The sequence below is a fragment of the Macrosteles quadrilineatus genome, unplaced genomic scaffold, assembly GCF_028750875.1.
Source record: "Macrosteles quadrilineatus isolate MER2022 unplaced genomic scaffold, UCM_ALF_1.0 Scaffold_2__2_contigs__length_208266976, whole genome shotgun sequence".
Taxonomy (NCBI): Eukaryota; Metazoa; Arthropoda; class Insecta; order Hemiptera; family Cicadellidae; genus Macrosteles; species Macrosteles quadrilineatus.
The window spans coordinates 178,496,680-178,517,762 of record NW_026542595.1 but is presented as its reverse complement, the minus strand read 5'-3'; the positions used below and the strand labels follow the sequence as shown (position 1 = coordinate 178,517,762).

General features: G+C 39.6%; 1 protein-coding gene across 1 annotated transcript in view; it reads left to right on the top strand.

Moving 5' to 3' along the window:
• LOC128983945 (cadherin-related tumor suppressor-like) overlaps positions 1-21,083 on the top strand; it is a 195,398-nt gene that overhangs the window by 119,977 nt on the left and 54,338 nt on the right. Inside the window, exons 2-3 of the mRNA XM_054403221.1 lie at positions 4,515-4,823; positions 18,796-19,029. Of these exons, the coding sequence (XP_054259196.1) occupies positions 4,515-4,823; positions 18,796-19,029 (543 nt within the window). The remainder of the gene's footprint in view (positions 1-4,514; positions 4,824-18,795; positions 19,030-21,083) is intronic.

Here is a 21,083-nt window from a genome sequence, read left to right as displayed (position 1 = left end):
CAACACAGTGAGGAGTGGACAGTAGGCAGTAGGATCGCTAATGACACAGCTAACCTACCAGGGACCGTGTAGTAATTTGGAAACTGTAATACATGGCCAACACAGTGAGGAGCGTACAGTAGGCAGTAGGATCGCTAATAACACAGCCAACCTACCAGGGACCGTGTAGTAATTTGGAAGCTGTAATACATGGCCAACACAGTGAGGAGCGTACAGTAAGCAGTAGGGCCGCGAATGACAACGCTGACCTTGGCGGTGATGGCGCGGCCTAGCGTGCAATTAGTGCAACACGCGCCCAGCCTCCGACTTTGAAACAAAAATTAGTTATAATTTTAACAGTTTCATACCAATCAATGCTTCATCGAGACCGGCCGTGGGAGGGGCGATGGTTATTTTACTTTGTGGGAGTTGTGTCTGAGTAGGTTGGTCTACTTCATTTAACATTTTGTACAAATGTTTTGCTGATTCTCAAAAATATATGATGAGTGTTATATGGCGAATTAAGTGGTTAAGAAATCAGTTGTAACCCAGGTTTGAGGATTTGATCTGGTGATACTGTTGTTTTTAATTTTGGATTTCATTAGCGTTCGACCTAGTTCCACTACATACTTGTAAACTACACTCCAGGTTGTAGAGAGGAGAACAAAAACTAAAACCCCAAACTCATTCATGCATTCATGTACAAAAAGTCCAAGGTCTTTTGAAGAAGAGGGACGCTACAATTAAAATATCCCCTAAGAAGATGTAAATATTATAAGCTCGTAAAATTAATATTAGAGACACCTAACCTTGTCCAGCAGAGCGAAAAAACCATTAATTTGTTTTAATTACATAAACATAGACAGTTTCCCTTTTACACCACCTTCGTTTGCACAGGTCAAATTTTAACAGCGGCGGTTCTCTTCCTGAAAAGAGCCAACGTCCAAACCAAACCACTTAGACTCGCCTCCTTCACACAATAGTTTCGTCGAGCCCGCTAATATTAAGCCATTAAAATTTGGCCTAATCCCAAAGTCCGGATAATTGAGCCACGGGGCTTGACAGTTTTGACAAATATCGGAGCTTAGCGGCCGAGAGTTCCAAGGTCGCCGTAAACGTTCTCGGATAAATATTGAGGTATCTCCAGCGCGGTTGTAAATCCGACCTAAGGAGCTTTGCGCTTCCCCGTCAAAACGTCCGCTTTTTGTACCCGAAATTATAAATTATGATTACGCTCACTAACATTTTAAACCCCCGGGAGAAGTGACAGAAAAAACGTCCAAGACCGAAACGCGATTGGACGGCGCTATTGTGGATTTTATTTGGGGATTTGAGTGCTCGTTTTATGGTGGTTTATCCGTAGTGCGGTTAGGTTGGTGGGAAATTCCTTCGTTTGGATTTTTAGTTGAATTTTTAGTAGTTAGGTCCGTTTGTCTGAGAAATAAAAGATAATCAGAGACTATATGTAACAAAATTGTTAAACGACTCTTTTTGAACTTGGTTTTAAAAGAATTTCTAGAATTTTACTTTTCAAATAACATTCTTTTGCAGAAATTCACAGTTTCAATCTGAAAATTTAGAATATAAAAATACTTTGATTCATACATTTCCTGGCGTGGTGTACGGGTGTACCCTATAGTAGACAACAATACAGTAGGACTATAACTACATCGCCATATAAATTAAGAGAGCTCCCTCTAAAAAGTACATACAACGCACATCACTCAGTTGAGTTTATATGTCAAACAGCTACCGAACTGGATTCCCGAATAACAAAACTTAAAACTAATTGCAAATGTACGAAATCGGAGAGCAAAAAGGCGATTTCGGCTATCTCGGACATGTGTTGAACAAACCGGAATGTATAACGAAGCTCGCTTAAACGGTCGGGGAATCGTCTCATTTATAAATTCGTCCGCGCAATAAAAACGGACTAACGCAAATAAATGCCCCAAAGCAGATATTAATAGGACAATTAGCAAGGGGCCGGTGTGCCAGTGCCTTTTTGGGCCACCTTGAATAATGCGGGTCTATTGTAAATGCATTAATTAAAGAACTGGTTGCGGTCGCGTCTAGCGGGCAAAAACGTCGCCCGAAGAGGCGGGGAAAAAATAATTTACTATGTTTTAATACTCGACATTCTTCTACATGGAATCCTATGTCCGACATAGCTGCCTTTGGGCCTCGCCGACATTCCTGATGTGGAGTCCTTGGTCGGCGATCGGATGTCACCGATTTGAAATGTTCTTCGATGCGTTTTGAATCACTAGTTCGTAGCTCGGAGTTCAGGAGTTGGAGGATTTGGTTGCATCTTCTTCCCAGTTTTGGATCTCCAGTTGGAAGATGATGAGGTTGAGTTTTATTTTGGATCAGTAGATTATAGGAGTTTGGGGATGGAGGGGTTATAAATAATTATAGTTGTTAGATTTTCTACTGTAGATGCGTTTTGAATCTTCAGTCTGCTGCAAGATGATATGGTTAAACCACGTTTGGGGTCTTTAGACCATAATCGCGGAAGAGTTAAGTGATAAACATAGGCTGTATACACATTATGTACCACAAATATTTGTTTACTTACTGTTGAAACTAAAGCAGATTTGCTGGGAGATTAAAAGTTTTTCTGAACATTAAAATCTAGATGTGCCATTCAACTAATTTACAGCCAGACCTGGACAGGAGAAGCTAACTTTCTTTATACATTTAAATGGCTGTTAAGTTATGGATTTCCCCGTAAATTTAGAATAGATGAGTTATATGCATAAGTTTGAAGTCTGCTGCAAAACATAGATTAAGCATTTTGCTACACAATCTTACTATAGATGAGATTTGTTTACCACCACATAGCCTGATGGGTTTCAAGGATTTTGCCAGACATACTATCTGTTTGAGTTCCCAAGATCTAACAGTGACGGTAAAATATAAAATAACAGGATACAGGAAGGTTTGACTTCAGTAGGTCTATATCAATGATTTTATTGAAGGTAAACAATAACTATAAGTTTAATTTCCAAAGTCGCAATTTTACCCTTCACCATATAGATGATCATTTATATCCAAAATAAAAGCTGTCAAATCAAACATCCCACGACGGGGTGATTTTCACTGAAAAACCTCTCTCCCCAAATTTGTCCGGACCTACCGGTTGGTCAAATGAGACACGACCAGTCGAGGGCCGGGCGATAAAAAACTCCTGGCCGTGAAATTATTTATTGCTCAGCCTGATAATATTTATAAAAGTGGAAGCGACACTCAGACGTCCTTGTATCCCAATAGATGCTGCTCCATAAAGATCGTAATCTCGCACCCAAAGAAGTATATGGGAATACCCCGGGCCCCCCGCCTGCCGCATCGACTCTCCGTCTTACAACGCTCCATTTATTAACACGTGTCTTACCGTGTGTTTTAGACGCGGTTTTCTGTTTGTAATAATTTTATAAAATAAATGTCAACTTGTTAAGAGCGAGCAGGGGTCCTCGTTAACCCAAACTCTCCTTGTTTGTTTAATGCGCTGCGCTCGCTTTCGTAATAAATTTCGACAGATGGTAGTGTTTTTCACCGAAGGATATGCGTTAATCAGCCGTGTGGGATTCGGATGCATTTTTTACCCTGACAGTTAATTACTTAAACTTCGGGGTGCTCTAACGGTATCTGGGAAAACTGGAAAATTGAATAGTTTGTAGTATAAGCGTTCCATTCGGTGTACGTGAGACATTCACTATCAACAGTTAGTACATGTTATTAAAAATAAATAAACTGGTTGTCGTTCTCATGTTGTCGGTCCAAAATACTGGTCCAACCTTCTCAATCTCAATCATATGAAAAATACACTGTTATTGATTCAGAGAAACAAAGGCAATTAAGTGGATGAGTTTACAACATGCGTGCCATTTCATAAAATGCAACAGTATTATGCTTTGCCTTGGAGTTGGGGACATTCTCAGTCTTGTAGAGGTGTGCTCCTCGACACTTCTGCCTAGCTGAAGAGATCTACAAGATTTGTGATTCGACTTTCTGTTACAAAATTTGCCCTACAACAATCAGTTCTCATATTATTTTGTGTTTTTTACTCCTCCAATGTCTCCTTGGCATGTATTCCTATGCTATTTAGAGGTTCTTCTAAACTACTGATTCGTCAGCGCTTGATAGTGGTTGCTGAACTGTAGACTACATTGAAATAATGAAATAATGAAACGAAATGATGAGTTTATTCCTTCAAAACAAATAAACACAAAATAATACATTCTCTTGGAACTACGTTGCCACATTATCCAGTACTCGTGGCTAACGTAAAACAAAAAACAAAATAAACAATTCTATTTACAACTTGGTGAGTCCAGTCTCTTCACTTGATAAATACAAGTTGCTGCTCTGTGTGGCGTCCTAAGTATTGGAATTTACCTCTCAGTTAATTCACTTACTACAATTACAACCAAGTTGATGTCTGTAATTGTAATTTTCCACGTTGTTGTACCACCTGCATTACTGTCTGGTGTCTTTACAATATGAGCTGTCCTAACAAAACTTTTATTTTCCAGATCCGCATCAAAGTGCTGGACAAGAACGACAGTCCGCCCTCCTTCAGGGACATGCCTCACGAGTTCTCGGTGTCCGAGGACCTCCCGGCTGGTCAGGTGGTGGCTACCCTCCGAGCTGCGGACCCTGACACTCCTGGACCTCTCAGCTACGCCATCGTGTCCGGAGACGAGGGCAGGTTTGAACTGGACGCTGCCACTGGCACGCTCAGGCTCAGGGACTCACTGGACCGGGAGACCAAGGACTCCTACAGGGTGCAGGTCAAGGCCAGTGATGGGGTGCAGAGCACGGAGACCATCATAACCATCTTGGTGAGTTTCAACTTTGATCTAGTAGTATCATTAGCGATTAATTGAATGTATCCTTCTCCAAAGCTTTTACCCCAAAAAGTAGTAACCGCTTTTCATCGTGACAATTTTAAACTTTTCGCAGCCAAGCATTTTTAGTCTTTTCCTAGGAGATGTTTATTTTCATTACTATGGCAAAAATGCCCGATTCCCTTCAAGGGGTATCATGTTTTTGTTTTTTAGATTAAATTTCTTAAAATAACTTTTTGTGAATGTACACTTTTTGTTGCCTCTTTGTTTACTTAGCCAAGCCAGTTGTCAGTCATACGTCAATATCGCCAACCCCGTGGTATGAGTGATGCATTTTAACATATCCCGTTAGCTCCACGACGCATATCCAATACGTCCCAAACGGCCTCTAATTCCACGTCATTACAGGCCGACCCGTTAGTCTCCTCATCCATCCAACTCCGCGTTTAACGTATTTGACACATCGGAGAAAAACTGCGGTTATTAGGGATCTTCCCCGGGGGTTCGGCCTTATTTGCGAATTCCTATAAGTGGGAGTGTGTGAAAAGAGTGGAGTTTTTAATGGATCAGTCCTCCCACCCGCCGCCGCGAGAGAGGCCCGCGGACGCACAACAATAAGTGAGAATATAACTTATTGACATTAGACCCGATAGTCCCATAAATAGTGGGATCTAAGAGCGATTATGGGTGCTGCAATTTATATGTTGAAAACGCCAACAAGGAGGAAACCCGGGTCATGAATTATAAAAGGCTGCGGAAAAATGAGCGGGCCGTAATCACAGACGTTCTCATAATATGTAAATAACTCTGTCGGGTACAGGCAGAGCCAGAACTGACTCGTGCTGCGCTGCGCAGGGCCCGCGCATGTGTACCGTGCGGTATGAGCACTACCGCACTACCGGGTAAACATATTTGTCAAATGTACATCAGGTGTGAAGACTACTGGGTGACCACTGGTCATAGGTGTATCAGGAATTGGTATTATATTCATCGCGAACTTTTCTCCTGGGCCATTAACATCCAAGATGTATGACGATGTACTGGCCATTTCACAATTACGGTATTTGAATCCCGCAACTGCTTTTTCGGAGTATCCAAACCCGACTCCAAAGCCCATATTTCGTATTTTACCATATAGTGCGAATTTCGCTAAAAAAGTAAATAAATTGAACAATCAACCAAATAAATTGGAATCTTGTTGTTTTAGTTGGCTGGATAATTTAGAACGTTCACTTTAAACAAGAGCGATAGAATTGCCTCTTTGACGATACCAAAATCGATTTAAAAGTTCTGGATAACAAGTCTTAATCAATCTTCTTCAGTATCTTACCCTCGAGCTTGTTTTTTTATTACACTATCTAGTACAAAAGTCGTTCAGCTAGATATACGTAAACATTTACAATTTTTGAATAACAATGACATTTATTTTGAAAATGTTATCTCACCAACCAAAAAGATGTAACATTTCACTATAAAGTTTCATACCTCCGCATTTCCTGGCCGACAACCCGTATAGATAGTGGGTGGAACTTAATCCCTCAGGAAAAAGAGCGGGACATATGTAAGTGCGGGCCTGTTACATATAAATGTGTAATCAAACCCGCGGAATAGTTGTAGTCGGAGTGATAACAATAAAACCCGACGTCACTGAGCTACCAGCCGCAACTCGACCCGGCCAGACCACTATAAACAGCTGATATAAATCCTCATAACACACTTGTAAACATCGCAGCCGCAGTCGCAGCGCACTTCATACGCATACGCTACGCAACGGTTATAATTGAATTATTTTATTGTGTGGCTCCGCCGCTGAATGATAACGTCGACGTACTCCACGCAAGTTGTGAGCATTTGTTTGCGGAAAGTGTCCTGCATTAATTGCGCCAAAGAGGAACTTAATTGCGCCAAGCCCTCAAAGGGTCCCAAAAAAGGTTCCTTAGTTACGCCGAGCCCAAGCCAGGTTAGGGGTGAGTTGCCGGCCGAAGGAATCTATCATATCTAAACCTAACCTAACCTAACCTAACCTAACCTACTTAATTATACAGTCAAAGAGGGCCGCCCTTTGGCAAGTCAATTAATGTATCGGGTGGCTCCTTGGAGTAGTTGGTGCAATTCAGGAATACCCGACTACCTGACTCGGGTCAGCTGGTGCAATTAATGCCCTCCCGTGGAAAGTGTGGAACTAAAGTGAGAAGTGTTGTGCAACTATTGGGGTTAGAGTGAGATACTTGACCACAGGAGGGAATGCATGCTACTGGAGGGGATGGCATCAAGAGTGCGTCCAAGAAACCCAGTTATCCTTGGAACTAAAACTGATTTCCAAATTGTCAGCCAAACAGCCAAATTGTCGTAATTACCCAAGTTCTTTGCTAAAATAAATCACACCGTAATAGCTTAACAATTTTATTTTCTAGACCAAATGTGTCTATTGCGGTTTTGCATTTATAACATTATTACATATTAAAGCTACGTGTAATTTATTGAAAAACTTTCATATTATTTAAATGGTTTTGATCGTTTTGGTACATATTGTAGAGCTAACCTAAAAAAACATTCAACTTTTCGATACAATATGTCTAGCCCACCGATTTACCGTCCGTAAAACAAAATAACCAATCGGCAAAGTTAAAAACCAATCTAAATAAACTCTTTTCCGTCATAAACCCTCAACATGTAAACTTACATTTTAACCATTAAATCCAAGTTTTCTTGTTTAGGCTCTTCTGTATTTTGTTTCATTTTAGTTCAGTGAATTTATGGTTATAGTTTAATCGATACATCGATTACAGTTGCCTATAATTTACAGCACGTTGTACCTTTCTCCTGAACGCACCTTCTGCTGGACGTGTGTCAATCCGCGACGGCGGCAAAGATGAACTATCCGGTGTTCATTGATTCTAGAGTCATTGTCCCCGGGGTCGCAACTGGCGATTCCTAGAAAAACACGACTGTCGGCCGCGTCAATCCTGGGTATCCTGTCAGGAATGTGCAGTCTGTCCCTCACCGCCGACATACGCCATACGCCATACTCCATACGCCGCCATACGCCGCCATACGCCATGCTGTTTTCACAATAAGACACGCTGAACTCAAGATGCTTCCTAGGCTAACACTACACCATACACATTTGCCACCATAGTCTCACCAAATGACATACAACATATTCCATACGACTCAATACATCCACTATAAGATACTACCTTATAAAAACATACGTATTTTATACATCTCTAAAACACGTGTGACCGCGTGCTGACTTTAAACGCAATTCTTCATACAAAACGTTTTAGAGACGAAGCAATAATTTCTAGGTCGCCAGACTTAATCAAGGGGAGGGTCAAAAATCTTAATTATTACTTTTGAAGGTGTGTAACTGAGGGGACATGGGGGACATCGGTAAGGAAGGCTAAATAAGGCATATCTTCCTTGTTTTAAGTTAGGTTTCCCAAATAAGTCCGTGCTTGGATGTACTCATGTGACCTAGCTCACGATGTCTACCTTAACAACTGCTTCTTTTACAACCATGCCTGACCCCTACGATGGGAATTACTGTAGCCGTGCCTACCATCTTACATAGAACCCTTAAGTTTTAGAAATTGTCACCAAATTGAATTAAAAGTGTCTCCAATTCGGTTACACCTCGGCGAGACTCTCCTGAGAGATAAATCTACACAGCCTCCGTTTGTCGGTGTTGTAGCCATCGAACCCGCGATCCCCACATAAAAAAACTGTCAACTTACTCAATTTCATAACCTCCTACGAAAAGAATTTATTTAGCCTGCTTGCTACAGTCCTGACTATTCAACATCAAATCACATATTCCAAATGGATTCCTAAGACTTCAAAAGAAACTTGAAATTGGTTACACCTCGACGAGCCTCTGCTCAAAATCAATTTCAACAATAATCACACGACTTGACCGTCCGGACACAGATCTCTACTGCACCTTGACACTTGACAGCTGACATGTAAGTTGCTCTTAGTCGGTCTCGAGTTGCAGTGACGGAGGCGTGGAGCCGGGCCCGGGCCCGTGTCGGACATCTGAGCATAAACCACGCCAGCCACGGCGCGCGTGTAGGAGTGAAGACGAGCGGAGGTTTATTCGCAGCCGAGCTTGTCCAACATGCAACAACTGCCTACAATGTGGTCGCTCCGGTCTGAATATCTTAATCCCAGACGAAGTTCTGCCTCAACTAGATCATATACTTGTCGAGGAATGTGCGTCTTGGCATAGGAAGACACTGTATAGTGTGGAAATGTCTTCTCGCTTATGATTGACTTGCTTGAATTCTTTTGCAACATGCAACAACTACCTGCGTTTTGCTCACCATAGTTGTATTAGTCTAATGCCAGACGAAGAAGTTCTACCTAAACTAGATCATACATGTTGAGGAATGTGCTTCTGGTACTCCGGACGACACTGGTTTTACAGTGTACGTGGAATCGTTTCTCGCTTATGATGACTGGATTGAATTCTTTAGCTCGATCTTGCTCTAACTGCCTACAATGTGGTCACTCCGGTCTGACTATCAGAATTCTAGACGAAGAAGATAAACTAGATCATATGCCTGTTGAGTAATGTGTGCCTGGAATTTCGGAAGGCACTGGTTATGTATGTGGAAATATTCCTCCATTATGACTCTGTAGGATTCTTTTGCTTCGTAAGGAGAATATTGAAGAAGATGATCTTCCATAACACCAAATCTGGAGGTAGTTCTTTACTGTTGTCCATATTTCTCATTGATGCAACTCAGTATACGACCTATTTTTCCTTACTGTTTCGTACCCTCTGTACACAATGAATTGGTGACTATCCATACACATTTTCCTTACAAAGCCATCGCTGTACCACCTCGTTTTACGTAATTTCTCATATTATAGATCACGTCCTGTTTGAAGTTCACTTTGGTCACTTCACACAATACACAGAGTTTTAATAACAAAATATCTAATTGAAATGATGAAACTTTTATTTTAAACATTGCTTACTTTACCAAACCAAATAAAAACAGCCACCTACTCGCTTCTGATGAGTGGGTTACATTATCTATAACCCAATGTGTTAACGCATTATGTGTGACTGAATGTAGGGATCTAATCTCTTTCATTGGAGGCCAAATAAACTATCGAATACTGGCCATGTAGACATTATGAAACTTCTTTTTTTTTAAACACTTTAAACATTTATTATAAATATTACGAGACAAATAAATCTAAATTACAGATATTACTAAAAATTTTGATTCTTTCATATGTCAAAAGTGTACACGGTACGTTGAATTTCTATAAATAGGAAATTCCCTCACATTGCGGTGGACGGCGAAAGAATACAAATTCTTACACCGTGTGTACCATCAATTTGTTTATTCAGCTGTTTACTTCTTGTAATTGCCTTAGGAAATTTTCATCTTCGCAGTAAACCTGAAGTCTACGAATAGCTTTCACAGCAGATAACCCCTCGGCATGCAGCACTAACACGTAGCCGTCAGCGACAAGTTTCATGTATGTTTATCTGAGGCTGGTCATCGACACTGGAGTTACTTAAAACCATAAAAAGACTCTCTTATCCAGACCGCTATAAAGGTATTACTGCGGAAGATGTAATAGCGCCAATAAATAGGTGGTATAGTTTAGCCGTTGTCTCGAGGCGGCTCTACCACTTGACCGGTGACTGCAATTATATTCTATTTATTTGTAGCTGCGAGTACTATCTGCCTAGCGAAGAGCCGCATCGACATAACTTGCCGGAGTTTGTATCTGACTCGTGGGTAACCGCTTATCAGATTGGTCACTCTGGTCGCGACACGGACCGTAAACGGACCAGACTCAACTGAGATGTAAGCGGAATGCGGTTGGTAGGCCTGATTAAGTTGGTAGTTTAATTAAGTTAGTAAGTGTTGGAGTGGTCTTTATTGAAATGTTCGGATTTTGTGTTTACTCTACCTCGCTCGAAGTAGGTGAGAAGACCGTTTAGAGTGACTGGATCTACAATTGTCTTTGATGGTGGTGAATGCGCACGTCTAGGGTGACACTGATGCAAATCGATTTAGTCATTTCGTTCGTAGTAAAATTGCAAAATCGATGATTGAGAGGAACCTAACTCCGACAGGGGAAGGGAACGTGTCGGTAGCTTCACCGGGAACATCTGCTATAGGGTAGATGAAAAGAACCATCTTGGCTAGGCTAGTGGATCTGCCAAGAGAACTTCGGAGGGTTTGTCTTCAAAGCACAAAAGGGCACAGTCGAGATTTCTTGGGTTTTGTTGTTGACGAGAGGAACGTCATTCAAAGCTTGATTCGCGTAAATGAAAGTAACATCTCTAAATGCTTGATTCGAGCAGTGGATGAGAGGAAAATCTCTGATAACCTGATTTGGATAGTCGATGGGAGATGGGAGGTGTTGAAAAGCTTTATCCTAGTGTATTAGATCTAGCAACGGTGAACGTCCGTCTACAGCGACTCCAGAAGTGGCTCGGCTCGGTGAAGAACACATTTCCATCGGCGACAGGTACGTACGACGAGGGAATAGCAATAGCCCGGCTAGACCTAACTAGACCCGTGCGTTACCAAGCAAAAACTGGTCGTCGCGGATATCGAAACAAACAATCGACTCGGCGCACTTACCGACTAGCAATTAGCGAAAATACTCGACTCTTCCCTTCGGCAGTTTTTGTGTGACGTAACTTTTGAAATTCAATTTTTACGTGTCAGCCTCTCGGTTGCGATAATTGCCCAAGTACATTCCGTAGTATCGAGGATGAGGGAATGTGGCCAAAGATTCTTTGGGTTCAACTGAGGATAAATGTTCAAGGCTGGATTGTTAAATGTAATCCTTGTTAAGATGGTTTTGTGCTAACGAGAATATTAGTTTCAACTTCAACAGAATTCTGAAAACGATTAATGCGAGAAGACTGTTCTTAAACAAATAAATTGAAACCGCGTTGTCTGCTTTGATTGCTATACAGAAATATCCATTTTTGGACATCTGTACGTTCTGTATTATTGTTCTCTTTACAAGGTGTTTTTTATTTGGTTTGATTTAAGGTCCAGACCATTATATAATATCAACGATTTTAAGGCAACTTCGTTGATTCATTGACTAAATAGTAAGTGTTAGACTATAAGTCAACACAAGATGCTCTTTACTGCAGTAAAAAAGTTACTGACATGTTGGCGTTTAACAAATTTGCTAATTATGACTTGACTTCCGTGATTCAGTGAACACGTTTTCCTCCACATCGTGATACAAAGAACCTTCTCAATATTGTTGAAAAAGTGTCTTTGCAACGCTTCTATATCAATTTGGGAGATTTAATATCAGAAAAGTAAGTTCAATGTCACCTGAATTTAAATGAGACAACAGAACAAAAGCTATGAAGATTAGAGCTAAGTGAATATTGTTTTCTTCGCTGTTTAGATCTCACTGCACAACTGCATGGGAAAATAGTTTTCTTTGTGTTTTATTACCACGGTGCATATAAATTGTAGCCATTGCAGCTTACAATGTTAGCTGAAACAGAGATTTGCGGTCTTGAAAACTTAATTACTATCATTACACCACTTAATATCAACGTGCAGTGGCCACGGCATGGAATAAACCATACATTATGAGTGCAAACATTTGCGTCAAAAGAAACCATTACCTTTTACTCGTTAAATTCATTTTCAAGCGGTTTCCTTCGCCTAATGGTCATAGACTTCTATATTTAACTCTAGGACAGAAGTTTGACAGGTGTGGTTAAAATGCTTTTATCATATATTTTGGCTATTTTTTATTATGAAAGCATTCGAAAAAATATTCTGACACACAATAAAAAATATAACGACGTTACAGTGTTCCAATAAAAAATTACTGTACTCCTATATAAATAGTTTTGGTCCTTCGAGCCGGATGTTAAAATCACAACAACTTTATATAATTAAATATAATGAATTAAATATATATAATATTAAATAAATTTAATCTAGTAGTGACTATCCTCGCAATCGCTCAAAATGACAACCGAATCCAACAAACACGTCGTAACCCGTGTGTACTGTCGGAGCGCGAGCAATAAGAAACACGAGGATCCATAATCGACAAGCCAAGCTGAGAAATTGTGATACAAGAGATGCGAAGAAAAAGACGACCGAATAGTGGGCGAGAACCAGTGTCGGATATAGGTCACAGGTGATATAAGAACCGTCTGTACATTCTGTACATGTTTGTACACGACTTGCGGTGATGTACATGGTGTCCGAATATCATGAAATGCGGATTTGCCTATCTTGTGGTCACGGGTATTTCGATTCACCGATTCGTGTTGGCCATGCAATCTGTTCATGTAAACTTGGCAATTTTGAAGTTTTCTGAGATGTTATGAATCTCTTTGAGCTTATTGAAAACTGGTTAATGTTCTTCTTATATAATTTAGTTTATTTTCAATCGCTATTAAAATAGTCGTTAGTTTTCCTTAATGAGTGTTTTTAATGCTAAACGTATCAACGAACTTTTTAAACCGTTAGATCGGATTATGGGTGAACAGTGGAAAGTAGTCTTGTTAAAAACTAATACAAAACTAATTATTACGTACACTTGGACAATAGAACAGGTCACACTATCTCAGGGTACATGAAGTTTGATGGCATTTATGTGAATAGAATGATGAAATATGGCATGCCTTCAACTGTTTATATCATGTTAAAGCACTATTTCAGATAAAATGTGTCGAAATAAAGCCTAACATTAAATTGGGGTAAATTAATTGAAAAGATCTTCTGCCGTAATATTTAGTTTATATTTGAATCGTTATAGCTAAGTGCAATTATAGTGTTCGCTTGACAATTAGAAGTTAGTTATAAGAAGTGAGTTTAAAAAAATGCTCCTTGCTAAAGAAGTTTGGCATTAACTGACCTGAGTCAGGTAGTCGGGTATTCCTGAATTGCGCAAACTACTCCAGGGAGCCACCCTATACCGTTCATTAACTGCGCCAAGTGGTGGCCCTCTTTGACTATATAATTGAGTAGGTTTGGTTAAGTTAGGTTAGGTTAGGTTAGGTAAGTTTAGGTTAGGTTAGGTTTTACAATGATAAGTAAACAAGGACATTCCTTCTGCCGGCAACTCACCCCTACCTGGCCTTGGGCTTGGCTCAACTAAGGAACTCTTTGGAGCAATTAGTGCACCACTCTTAAGAACCAGCTTATCTTATACAGTCAGTATCAAAACTGATCCTCACGTTCAACTGTATCATCTTGTATTTATATACAGCTAAAATACGCATTGAGAGTTACGAAGTGACGATTACACATCAATCGAGAACTCATAATTCACAATATTAATACAATTATACGATCATTTTATCACGTATCACCGTTTCTCACAACATTCAGACCAGACCTAGGGCTTGGTAACCTCGGTATCGCGTCTAGGACTCCTCATTACTAGAACAAAGGTGCGAGGTATGTCCAATAGTCCTGTCACATGTTCCAATTACGTAATGGCTGAGGAAGAGTCGCCATAATAGATAATAGACCGCGGTGTCTTCTCTGCATTCACTCCTATGAGCATAATAACTCATGCTCTTATAAATGACAGCCTCTTGTAGTAAGCGGTCCACGCTTATCTGTCTTCCTTTCTTCCTTTTGACGTGTTTTCATATTTCAAGCAACTTTTGTTTTCAGCTTTGTTTATTGTGATTGCAATGTAATACATTGATAAAGTCTGCTTGTATTTTGTGAGACAAATTGTTTGGAAAATATTAGCAGTATCTACTATGTTGATTAAATTATATTACAGAAAATGTCTAATTGAAATGTTGCCTGATGGAAAGCAAACCTGTAGCAAAAGTATATTTTGCGACAATAAATACAACTATTTGTTGGGATGGAACTATAAGGAGAAATGTCTGTACAGTCCTTTTTGCTTTTGTGTTAACACCTCGTTGTAAAGTGTTTTATTTTGTTAACCTAACCGTCCCTGAGCCGGATTATGAACCGTGATTGACCAATATAGACAAATGCATTGGTTAAGTTAGGTTAGGTTAAGTTAGGTTAGGTTAGGCTAGCTCATTATATGGACAAATGCACTGGCCTCATTGTTTCGTGTCAGTCTTAATTTCCTAAATTTACCTAAGTCGGATTACTAACATGACTTATTTTAAACACATCTAATAGGGAAATGACAATTTTAAGAGTCATTACATTATGGCAAGACAATTTCCCTCCAAAAGTGTATGTCTGCGTGTATCTCCCACACTATGGCGGGAAGGTCTCGTGGTCGGTGGTCCGCTTGTCCGTCTGTCTCTATGATTCGCAGCAACATCCTTCATCTGCGCGGTGCCACACGGTCGTAGCCACCAGGTGACCGAGCTTGGCTGATGGAATGTCATTTTCAGCTTAAAATACGCAGCCGAGTGGTTATTGCTCGCCTTCAATTCTGAAGGTCGCTGGTTCGATTCCAAGCCAGCTCATTACACCCAGATGCCATTTGTGATTGGGCTATCAATTAATGGGACTATCTAGCAAATGGTTGATGTCAAATGGTAAAAAGACCAGGGTTTTGACAGTATACTTTCAAAATGTTTAAAAATGCCAGTGACGTGGATGATAAAAACACTATAAAAAATAAAATACTTATGTCGGGGCCATTTTGCTCAGGCGTTTTGTCAAGTGTTTTCTAAACTTCGATTTCAAATATATAGATTTAATTTCGTATTGACGCATTCCAAACGATTTTGATTTTATCAGATTGTAATATTACGCTAAACATGTTTGATGAACTAGTATATCCTACAAATAACACAATAAATGTTCAACAAATGTACAAAAAATGTTTTTGCTGAGATATTTCATTCTAAGAGTTAATAACATGTCAGATCGGGCTTATCACTGATTTGTATCCATTATAACACGTCATACAATCCTGATTAAAGTATTCACTAATAGTAAAACATATAATATGTAAACACAGTTATAAACTTTAAAGAAAATATACAGCACGAAAACCATCTTGCCTGTCACAATCAACAATGGTTGACGTTTCGTTGTCCATCACCGGCCTTCCCCAAGTGCAAAAAAGTAATCCGCAATCACATCTGCGCAGCTATGCCTGTGTTAATAGTGTTAATTAAGGGACACTAAGCCGGCTCCTATTGTGGACATTCCAGTAGTGGGACTAGTTCTGTCCGAGATCCTTCTTCTGCCGTCGTCGATTTCATTATTTTCGTTCAACTGTCATAATACCACCCGGCTGTCTACGAACTTCGGGAATCTATTATACCTCTCTTTGTCGGTATCAAAATCCCAATCACGTGGTCCCCGTTTGTCCCAGCTGATGAAGGATTTTCTAGACGTATCTACTGTAGTTTTACAGATCACTATCTCAGCCAATAAGCAGTGACATTCTCGTAAGCGTTTTTGATAAAGTAACTAGTCGGTGTTTTATGAGTGGGATATGGGGTTAGGTTAGCAATACAAAATTTGTTTTCAGTGTTTGGTCTTTTTCATCTGCTCATTTTATTGAGAACTGTTCTAGAATATTAGCCTTAATAAACAGATTTAAATTTATTTTTTAAATATTTTATTTTTGGCTTCTCAATGTGTTTTGGTTGAACATAAATATAGATTTGGTAGATTGTTTGAGTACAGTCTAGTTAAAAAAATAGTAATTCGTAAACAACTTACCTATAAGATACAGAAGTGTATCTCCTTGTGAAAAAGGATTGGAAAAAAAGCTACATTTCGAATGTTTTATGTAAAAAAAATACAAATTCCTGTTAATCAGCCGACATTTGGTTGATTTAACAGATTCCGCTTTGAGATTATTCGATTTTCTGAAACCAATTTGAAATGTAATAAACTTAAGACCAATTTTACTGGCTCTTCACTTCCTTGACAACCCCCACGGCCTTCCTATTCCATTCCAACCGATTCAACAAGAATTATTGTCCAACGACTTATTCCAAAAATAAAAGTGTGTGCTCCAAGTAGTCTAATCGATGAGCTAACTACGGCGCGTTCACTTACTCATTGCGTCTTGCCGATTTATCCACAAGATTTGCATCGCGGATCGTGGTTACGTCGCTTGCGTCGGACACTCCCATATGTTATGGGGCGTGGGACATCAATCCCCATACGATAGCATCGTTGACGAATTGAATGACATAAGTTTTGGTTGTGCGCGCCCAGAGCGAGAGAGAGAGAGGGCAAATGAAATTCGAGTGTATCATTTATCTTTGCCTGCTCCAATATTCCGGACGGTTGAGCAGATTGAAATTGTATTGAAAATTTTAGTGCGTGAATTGTAAACAAGGTACCTATTTATAATAGTTAGTTTTAAGACGTAGCATTGGTTTAATGGAGAGGTCTAAAATAACATATTAAAAGTAATTAGTGATTTACAGTTTCACCTCTTCCATGATTTCTGAACCCTCTTTAAATAAGCATCATTGAACGTAGGAAGACCAAAAACTATTTATCAAGACAATTTTCATATTTGTCTGCACTTTAAACCCTTTCTCAAAGGAGATATTTTTGCAAATATCATAAAAAAATTAGTATCAATGGAATGGGACGAATTATTTCTGAATTATGTGGCGGTTGATGCATTACTATTACCAATTGTTTGTTTAACTTTTATTCCAGCGTTATTATCCAATTTACAAAAAATGCAAGTGGTAGACTTTGGAGATGAAAATTGTACCTAATAAAATATAAGTCCTTAAAAGAAACAAAACGTGAGAGGGATACATAATTCTGAGGATTGATACTATAGGACGGTTTCACCTTACCTCTATCTGTTAGCTTTACCTCTTACGAGTTTACATAAAACTCAGCTTTTGGCATACGAGTATTCGTAAGCTCAACATTCAGCTTTAAGAGTATACGTCCTCGCCGGCGTATCTACGCCCTAGCCGGCGTATCTACGCCCTAGCCGGCGTTTCTACGTCCTCACCGGCGTCTCTAGCACGTAGTTGCTTTCCGAACGTCATATCAGTCACATTAGCATATAAAGTATGACAAACATACTTCAATGCCACCTTTTAGCGTCAACTTACATAAACGTTCCCACAGTTCGCTGCAAAGCACCGGGTTTACAGTTGAAACGCGCGGTGTACGGATTACCAAGGAAGACTCTCGCTATAATGTGCAAAAATTACGGTCAATTCTAGGATTAAGACTAAGCCGGAGAGTGCGCATTTATCAGCGCTTTTACCGGTTAATCGCTGCTGACAATCGGCTGAAATCATCTCGAAGCTGAGTATTCTCGAGTTGTTTATACTTTAAGTTATCCTGATACGTTTCGCGATGATGCAATGTAATTGGTCAAGGTTGTACGGTTGTAAATAAATCGTCGAAACATTATTCGTAGGTTTAGATGTTGTTGGAGATTTTGATGTTTATTATGAATAGTCTCAGTTGTAGGGTGGTTGTTACAGTTTTAGTGTATTGCACTCGTATTCTATTATACTGTTCTATATAAGTAATGTTAATTAATAATTTTCTAGCTCCCAAGACGCTTAACACGTAGCCTACAACAATTACTTCCCTTGTGAACAAGCATCGCGGGTTTTTGACACAAATTAAAGTTTAAATTGTTAAAATTATTCGAAATCAGAAACGTAACGAAACTAGTTTTATCAATATTAAGGGGAATAAATATTCAACGCACAAAAAAATATAAATAAATAAGGAACACAAACCATGTGATCTTTTTTTATCAATTATATAACAGATTTTTAGCCTGGATCACATAGGTTTGAGACCTCTCAACACTTGAATGCATCAATTTAATTCTTTTACCAAGGCGATCATTAGGCCCAAAGGTTCTTGCAGTTAACAATGAACCTAATACTTTACCTACCAGGTGAATCTGCTCAGGTCATATGACAGTCGGTAGTGAACGTAGTCTATTAATTGAGCTATTTCTGAAAAGATATGTTTGATAATCAAATTTTTTTAAACTTTTACAACTAGATATTCTGTTCCAGGTGACCGACACGAATGACAACCCTCCGGTGTTCACGGAACAGACATACTCCTTCGACGTGTCCGAGAACTCCAGCCGAGGGTCGCGGGTGGGCCGTGTGGAGGCGCACGACGAGGACCAGGGAGTCAACGGGATGGTCACATACACCGTCATCTCCGACTGGGCTAACGACGTGTTCTCTCTCAACCCCCAGAGCGGAGTGTTCACCCTGACAGCCAGACTCGACTATGAAGAGGTCAGTGAAGTAAAGATTTGTATTTATGCCAAACATTTGTATATCTTTGAATGTTAGTCTAACTAGGCCTTCTGAAGCAATTAAACTTCAGTATACTTATTACTCCACAGTTGTCAAGATGTTTCCAAAAGCATGCGTAGTAAGTAGGCCTACTCCCTGCGCAGACCCAATAACTCCACATGGTAGCGGCGCTAGTTCCCGCAACGCTACTGTGGTTTTACACGTCCGTTTAATCACGTCGGGCGGAATGTGTCAAAACCCCTCTGACAGTTTTCTTATTAAAAGTAATTATGCTCCGACCAGATTTGAGATTTGAGGCAATCCTAGTACAGTTAGACGACAGGCGGGCGGCTTATTTGTTTGGATGAAATTCCAAATCGGACTCGGACGCGTGAGGTTTTATACTGATGAAAGTCTGGACTCAACCCTGCTGGCTGCTGACATGTGCTATTATACGTATCCGTGGGTCAAGGACCCCGTAGTGACGTGCGTTGGGGATACGTTTCTTACACAGTTCGTCTTGTGTGTTATAGATTCTCGGGTGTATAAAGAAGTAATGTTTTAAACAGTCAAGAATCAATGATTAGTGTTTTCTGCCATATTATTCTCCACACAAGAAACCTCTGATATTGATGATGACATTCCCACTACCTAATTAAGTGGAATGATGTACCAATTGACCTAACCTTACTTGAAGAGACACACGTTTATTGTGTACACCCATTTACTGAATTATAAAGTCAGGAATAAAATGATTGTCGATCCAGACGTCATTGGGCCATGAATTAATGATGCAATCCAAATAAGGACATTGACCAACAGACAGAAACAAAGGTTTTTGGACTATTCTAGTCAAAATTTATCAAGCCAAAAAATACTATTTACTACATTATTAAAAAAAAGATTGATGTATAACAAATACTAAAGTTAGGTTAGATGTATGGACGTTTATAACACCATAACGACTACTCAACATTATATAACATTTGGTACAAGAATTAACTACAATACAGATATTCTTCGGGAAGTTTCACAGCAAGACCTTTCATTCAAGTATGCAATTGATATGTGTGCGGCTTATGATTTTCCAAAAGATTCCAAAGTTCAAACCCATCCTAGCTTTATATATAGATTTGGTGCAAGAATTAAGTATTGTACATATAGACCGTAATTTGACAACCTACTACATAGATTCATAATGCATCAATCAAAAAGTATTCTAGGTTTTCCAACAATACAATTTTCTTATTCATTTACCTTATACGATTACTAATAACATTAGTTTTCCTATTCAGAAAAGCTAATTTGATTTCCGAACACGATTTCCACCATCGTTCTGTCATTCTCAGCAGATGACTAGCAGCTAGCAGACACAACGCGAACTATCTTCCGTAATTGGCTATCCATCTCAATTAACAGGTCAGCGATGAGAGGATAAGAATGTGGCGGTGCCTTATACCTTGTTAGACTGGACGTATCCGCCATCCGCCATCCGCTATCCGCTATCCGCTATCCGCCATCATAGACAACCGCAGAATCGGAATCAGCCCCTGATGGATTCTGCCTCGACAAACAATACAATTTACGATACAACTCATTATAAGAATTTGAGTTTTAAATTCTAATCAGCATGAATATTTTACGCGATCGGGATCCAAAGAATCCCACCGGCCGGAGGCGTGTCCCGTTAAAGGTTTTGGCTATTCCCATCGTTTCGACATTTTTGTCATAGCCGATTTATTTTCCAGTTTGCTAGATTCACTAGGTTCGAGCTGGTTTATTAGTGGTTTGGTTATTGTTCGTGGATCTAGCAGTGTTAAACAATTAATTGATCGCTTCAGTGTTTATGGATGGAACGGTGTAAACAGATTTTGGCCGAGAAAACCAAAGTTTTACCTAAAACAGTAGAGCCCTTTACGTTCTTTTACCTACAATTAGCCCCTGAGACACAACTAATTAGCCCTAACTCACTTGGTTGTCCTAAAACACTAAAATTATGGTTTTGAAACAATTAATTTAGTCGTTAGACCAAATTTTCCTCATTCCAGATAATC